The sequence below is a fragment of the Bison bison genome, unplaced genomic scaffold (assembly GCF_000754665.1).
Source record: "Bison bison bison isolate TAMUID 2011002044 unplaced genomic scaffold, Bison_UMD1.0 scf7180017864260, whole genome shotgun sequence".
Classification (NCBI taxonomy): domain Eukaryota; kingdom Metazoa; phylum Chordata; class Mammalia; order Artiodactyla; family Bovidae; genus Bison; species Bison bison.
Genome location: NW_011494832.1, coordinates 545,231 through 552,604, shown reverse-complemented (window position 1 = coordinate 552,604; position 7,374 = coordinate 545,231). Strand labels below are relative to the sequence as shown.

Here is a 7,374-nt window from a genome sequence, read left to right as displayed (position 1 = left end):
GAGAAGGGGACGACAGAGGATGAGATGGCTGGATGGCATCACTGACTTGATGGATGTGAGTCTGAGTGAACTCCGGGAGTTGGTGATGGACAGGGAGGCCTGACGTGCTGCGATTCATGAGGTCGCAAAGAGTCTGACACGACTGAGCAACTGATCTGATCTGATCTGAATGGTCTAGTGGTTTTCCCTACTTCCTTCAATTTAAGTCTGAATTTGGCAATCAGGAGTTCATGATCTGAGTCACAGTCAGCTCCCGGTCTTGTTTTGCTGACTGTATAGAGCTTCTCCATCTTTGGCTGCAAAGAATATAATCAATCTGATTTCGGTATTGACCATTCTGGTGATGTCCATGTATAGAGTCGTCTCTTGTGTTGTTGGAAGAGGGTGTTTGCTAAGACCAGTGTATCTCTTGGCAAAACTCTATTAGCCTTTGCCCTGCTTCATTCCGTACTCCAAGGCTAAATTTGCCTGTTACTCCAGGTAGAGCTTGACTTCCTACTTTTGCATTCCAGTCTGCTATAATGAAGAGGACATCTTTTGGGGGTGTTAATTCTATAAGGTCTTGTAGGTCTTCATAGAACCATTCAACTTCAGCTTCTTCAGCATTACTGGTCAGGGCATAGACTTGGATTCCTGTGATATTGAATGGTTTGCCTTGGAAACAAACAGAGATCATTCTGTCGTTTTTGAGATTGCGTCTAAGTACTGCATTTTGGAGTCTTTTGTTGACTATGATGGCTACTCCATTTCTTCTTGCCCACAGTAGTAGATATAATGGTCATCTGAGTTAAATTCACCCATTCCAGTCCATTTTAATTCACCAATTCCCAAAATGTCAGTGTTCACACTTGCCGTCTCCTGTTTGACCACTTCCAATTTGCCCTGATTCATGGACCTAACATTCTAGGTTCCTGCGCAATATTGCTCTTCAATTTCTTTCATATGCTCTAGCACTCCCACTCAAAAACTATAATTTGAAAAGATACTTGCACCCCAGTGTTTATTGCAGCACTATTTACAATAGTCAGGACACATGAAAGCAACTTAAGTGTCCATCAACAGATGAATGGATAAAGAAAATGTGAAATATATATAGATATGCATACACACACACACACACCAGAATATTACTCAGTCGTAAAAAGAATGAAATAATTTGGAGCAACAAGGATGGACCTAGAAATTATTACAGTAAGTGAAGTAAGCCAAAGACAAATATCATATTATACCACTTATATAGGGAATCTAAGAAAAAGATATAAACAAACCTATTTACAAAATAAAAATAACCCCACAGATAGAAGGCAAACTTATGGTTACCAAAGGGAAGGTGGTGGGAGGAAGGATAAATTAGAAGTTTGGGATTAACATGTACTCACTGCTGTATATAAAATGGATAACAAACAAGGATCTTCTGAAAAGCACAGGGAACTCAAGGGTTTGTAATAACTTATGTGCATGCGTGTGTATAACTGAATCACTGTACTATACACCCGAACTAACACAGCACTGTAAATCAGCTATACTTCAATAAAAAAAGATCTTTCTGAGACATTGCAGGGACCGTGCAAATTTGACTAAAAGGGACTGTTTCTTTTTAATTTGCCTCTGACTGTTAAGTCAAATGTTGAAATGAGTCCTGGGTTAATTGGCATTTAGATCTCTCTTGTTAAGTGTCTAGAAATTATTAGAAAGCTTTGTTTCTTTTTAAAATGTATATCTGTATCATTTATAATAAAGCCTTACAGATCCTTAATGTCATTGCTCTCACTCAAAATGCTTACTATTTTATATAGCCTTCTGCTTTCTTTTCTAAGGAGAAGCTTCTAAATTTCTTGTCAAAAACATCACATCTGTCAAGATTGTTTTGTATACAACTGTAACCTAAATTTGATAATCTCATCAAAACAATTGGTTTGATTAAGGTAAATTAAAGTAGAAAAGTTACATAGTAGCAGTACTTGATTTGGCTTTTTTTAATCGTGATTGTTAGAAGAACTCATAGATGTATTTACAAATACATAGCTGGAATAAAAATCTGGAAATGATTTCCAGCTTGTTTACACTGTTCAGATCCAGCTAGTAAAAAATACTTACATTAAATGAAGTTGCCAGATTCTACATTTCTGGTTCTTGCTTGAGGTTGAAGGTCATACTGCTTCCTCTTCATTATTGTATGTTGACTCTTTTGCAGTCAGTTCTGAATTTTTAAGTGATGTGTTTTGTTTCTCTCTAAGAGACTTGCCTTCAGAATCATAGCCAAACCAAAGTGGAGGGTTAGAAGCGCTATATTCCTGGTGCTGAACTATAGATGACATTCTTATAGCTGCCTCCCTGTAATAACAGTGATGAGCATTAGCTAGTTGAAAAAGTAATTGCTAGTGCAGAATTTTCAAATTCGACCACATTGGGAGTTAAAGAACTCACTGTCACAACTCGAGTTCACATCTCTTTTGCTTTCCTGAGCGGGAGGGTGTGGGTAAATTGTGCTAATGATCAGGATCCCAAAGCTTCAGTAGCTCAGTAGTTCTCTGGTTCAGTCAGTTCAAAGATTAACAGATACTGAAATAGGTAAGGAAATAGCATGGCCTAGGCCTGGAAACACTGAGGGCATTCTACAGCTAGCACTCCTAAGTGAGCTTGTTATTCAGGTTTCTTTGATGGAAGTATCCTAACTAGGCAACCCGTGAAAGTTAGCTGTGCACCAGAGCAGGTGCTCCTAACCTAGAGTCCACAGATCCCTGTTGGATATGCGGATGAATTTCAGGGAGGGCCCAGGGATTCCTTGAAAATTCATGCAGTTTTGTATCTACTATGCTTTTTTTTTGAGGAGAGGGTTTGTGACTTTCATTGACTTCTCAAAGGTGTCCATGACCAAAATGATTAAAAATATGTGTTCCTTAGAAAGAAGAAAGCAAAGAAATCATCAGAAAGTCATTTGGGACCCCAGTTCCAACATGGGGTGGTGGTGTTTCCCACACCACTTAACAGTTCTAAGATACCAGCTGGCCATCCTATAATTCAGCCCATTTCTAACACTATATATCCAGGTATAGCAGTAGATTCTACAAGTTAAGAGTTCAGACCCACGGAAAACCTTCCAGATGTCAATCTCAAGTCCAGGTTGTTACCTGGGCTTCTGATCTACTACCTAGAGCTGCTCACAGAAAACAGAGACATTTACTCACTGAATCACTGGTTCATTAAAGGATATTACTCAAGAACAACCAGGTATCAGAGCTGCATGGGGCAAGATATGGGGAAAGGATGCCGATCGTTGCTTTCTACAGGCATACCACTCGCCCCAAATCTATGCATTCAGCAACCTGAAGATCTTCAGCCTGTTCCTTTTGGGTTTTTATGGAGGCTTCATTATGTAGGCATGATTGATTAAATCATTGGCCATTGGTGACTGAGTCAACCTCCAGTCCCTCACTTCTCCCCAGAAATCAGAGGGTGATTTTTGAAATCATCCTGAAAATGTTTCACTCCTCTATTCATGGTTGATTCCCTTGGCAACCAGCCCTCATTCTTAGGTGCTTTCCAGAAGTCACCTCCTTAACATAAACTCAGTTGTAGTAGAAAGGGACTTGTTATGAATAACAAGACACCCATCATTTCACCTTGTGGCTCTGAATCAGTTTCAGAAACTGAAGGTAAGAGACCAAATACTATGATAAAAGATTCTTCCATTGCTCTTATCACTCAGGAAATTCCAAAGATTTTGGGAGCTGTGAGCCAGAAACCATGGAGGAAGACCAAATATATATATTAAAGATAAATTTTGATCCTCTGAATGACCAAATATATATGTCCTATAAAGCACAATATTTCAACATCAGAAAAAAAGTATATCTAACTTGAAAATAATGTCATTTCCAGGACAGAAGGATTTTCCTGGGAAGCTGGTTTGAATGGTGAGATCAGCACTAGAAAGGAAATAAGTAACTGGCAGCTTCTGTAGGAACAGAGATAAGTAACAACATTTGCCCATGTAGGGGATTCTTTGCTTGCTATTACTGTATATTACATTCAGTTATTAATTGCATAAGTTTGGAAACTGAGTCATTAATATGGAGGCTGATGTCATATACTTAAGTTTGTGTTCAGTGGCCATATGAGTTCTGGTATGGCTATGAAATTTACAAAAAAGCTAAGATACATCAGTTGTTTAAAAGACCATTTCACTTCAGTCAAATCTTAGGTAGTTTAAAATAATTGTAAGCAAACTCAGCAGAGAGACAGCCAAAGCATTGCCAGTTCTGTTTCTTACCACATTGCTTTTTGGCTACTATACTTGCACTCATAAAACTTACAAAAGTTTAAAGAACAATTTAAGGAAAAGCAGTTGTTATACTAATTTCTAGTTCTGAGCCACAAATCCCTGTGCATTAAAACTTAGCAAAGAGATGTCTTCTCTTCAGAGAAATATTTATTCTCAAATTTGAAGATAAGTTTATAGTCCAATATCAATATAAAGTTTGAAAATTTATAAATTTATAAAGTCCAAAATCAATATAAAGATTGAAAAATTTTGAATATAAATTTTCAATATAAAGATTGAAAAAAAAAGCATTCTGCTAATTTTTCAATCTTTTTTAAGAAGTGTGATTCTGTGTTTTAAATTACTTATATAATCTTTATGTCTTCTAAGTAGAATAGTATCATGCAAAAATAATAGATATCTTTAGCTTTCTCTATTTTCTTCTGAAGATTTTTCTCCCTTTTCAATTCTATGTAGTTGACAAGATTGCCATGTTTTTTAAAGTGTTTCCTGTGAGATTTTTTTTTTTTTTTTAACCTCAAAAACCTGCCACAATATAATACCAAATGCTGGGGGACTCAGAAGCATGGTTAAAAGGTTAAAGCACTAGCCTGGGCAACAGAGATCCATTGTTACTTACCCTTCAGCCTGTCTCTGCCTGTCTAAACTTTGCCTGTCTTTTTTTTTTTTTTTTCACTTTTCATTTCTTTTTTTTTGTTCTAATTTTATTTTATTTTTAAACTTTACATAATTGTATTAGTTTTGCCAAATATCAAAATGAATCCAAGACTCCAACCCATTGTTACCTCCTCTAAACTTTCGTAGGAAGTTGACCATAGAATTAGTTTCTTTCCAGTACATAGTTTCATGGTATCAACTGTTTATAATTTTAGACTTTGTTATTTTTCTTTCCTTTAAGAAGGTATTTAAGGGCATATCACATTTCTTGGTATCTCCTGAAATACAGCAGTAATAGCGAAATCAAAGAGACTTTAGTAGTTTACTGAGGAGCCCTTTAGCTGTCTTATCTTCTGCTGGTTTTTGGTCCAGTTTGGTTTGGTTTAGGTTGCTGTTTCCAACATCCTAACAGCAGAGCGCTGGACACACATACTATATTTCACAGTTATTGATAATGATTTAATGCCACTGATGATAACAATACTACTGAGTTTATGCAACAAGGTCTTGACCTACAGGAAAAGGACATGTTTGGGAGTAAAAGATTTGTAAATAGTTGAGCAAATTATGTACAACCTTTGGCCTCAGAAGAGCAAGAGTTTTTGAGAACTCTAGTTAACTGGTAAGAGGATAAGTACTCTTAATGCTAAGTTTGTTCAGTCACTAAGTCATGTGGACTAGAGCCTGCCAGGCTCCTCTGTCTGTGGAATTTTCCAGGAAAGAATACTGGAGTGGCTTGCCATTCCCTTCTCCAGTATTAAGTTTGAGGATACATAAATACTGGGTAATAGAGTTCCTCAAATGACTTATAAGACCCAGGAAGATAGATGGTAGGTAATGTGATATAAAAAGTTAGCAAGTAATGGGAGTTTGAAAAAGTAACAAGAAAAAGAAAGTTGGGGATTTTGACTCCATATAGACAAGAAAAATAGGGAATGAATAGGAAAACTACTCATTAAGTGCAATATCATGTGACAGAATAAAAATGAACTGCATATTAAAAAAGAAAAAGCTGCAGATTGATCCCTGGCCATGGATGAAGTACACAGTACTTCTGCAATTCCATACTGCCTCTACTTTAGCTGTTAGTGATGAGCACTGCTCTGCCTTTTACCCACAGTCAGCTTCACTGAAACTAAACATCAGAGGGCCTCCTGGCCATTGAAGGTGATCCAGACAAGAGAGGAACAAAGGATCAGATCTGAGATCCTCTTCCCCCAGTCACAAACGCCAGGAGGTTAAGGCTTCCTCAAGTCTAGAATGTCTCTAGGGATAACTTAGTCCTACATATTTTACCAGCAAGCATGGTCCTGGGGAAAACTGAAAAATCTGAATCTGTTTAGGGCAAATTTGGCATTAGTTTTAGAGTTGGAATACTAGTGTAGACTAGTTCCTAGTCTGCTTCCTCTCCCCCCTTTAGAAAATCTTTAGGCCATGAACTAGCTGCCCTCACCACCTTACTAGGACTTTGGTCATCCTTGCATTGACTGACTCCTAAGACACAGGACCTAACCAAGAGAACGGACCAGCATGGTCCATTTCAAACTCACTGCCAGTGAGTTTCAGAGTTACTTTTCACAACATTCTGTGTAGCTGTGTATTTGCACATAAGAACTTTTGAAAAGTATCAGAAAACTTGAAAATGTAGAAACTGAATGCTCCTGCTAGAAACATGTTTGTCTGCCTGTTTGTCTCAAACACCCCCTCTTTCTTTTTAATAGCTTGATGCTGTAATCTATATGGGAGCTGGGAAATATTGAAAAGAAAATGTCTACTTAGGAATCACTGTGTGTTCTAAGTTCTTTCACATGCATATGGAATCCTTTGAGTACCTTCTACTCAGGCTTGGCCTGAGCAATACCAAGACCTGGTAAGAAATGATTTGAAAACTGAAGCAGTCTACTACAATGGTTAGTCATTACACATTTAACCTGGTGAGAGAGGTTTCTTTGGATCAGAATAGAACAAAGATTTTCAAACATGAAATGCCACAAACAGTTGTATTACATTAGAGGGTTTAGTTTGTAAATGACTTTTGTTTTTCATAAATTAAAAGGGATTAAAAGTTCAGTTCAGTTTGGTCGCAATAGTGTCTGGCTCTTTGCGACCCCATGAACCACAGCACGCCAGGCCTCCCTGTCCATCACCAACTCCTGGAGTTTACCCAGACTCATGTTCATTGAGTTGGTGATGCCATCTAACCATCTCATCCTCTGTCATCCCCTTTTCCTCCTGCCTTCAATCTTTCCCAGCATCAGGGTCTTTTCGAATAAGTCAGCTCTTCGCATCAGGTGGCCAAAATATTGGAGTTTCAGCCTCAACATCAGTCCTTCCAATGAACACCCAGGACTGATTTCCTTTAGGATTGACTGATTGGATCTCCTTGCAGTCCAAGGGACTCTCAAGAGTCTTCTCCAACATCACAGTTCAAA

At 37.8% G+C, this 7,374-nt stretch overlaps 1 protein-coding gene across 1 annotated transcript in view; it reads right to left on the bottom strand.

Annotated features, from left to right (window-relative positions):
- Nucleotides 1-2,115: 2,115 nt before the first annotated feature.
- Nucleotides 2,116-7,374, bottom strand: part of FBXL13 (F-box and leucine-rich repeat protein 13) — a 203,763-nt gene continuing 198,504 nt past the window's right edge. Inside the window, exon 19 of the mRNA XM_010848085.1 lies at nt 2,116-2,334. Within this exon, the coding sequence (XP_010846387.1) occupies nt 2,151-2,334 (184 nt within the window). The 3' untranslated portion in view covers nt 2,116-2,150. The remainder of the gene's footprint in view (nt 2,335-7,374) is intronic.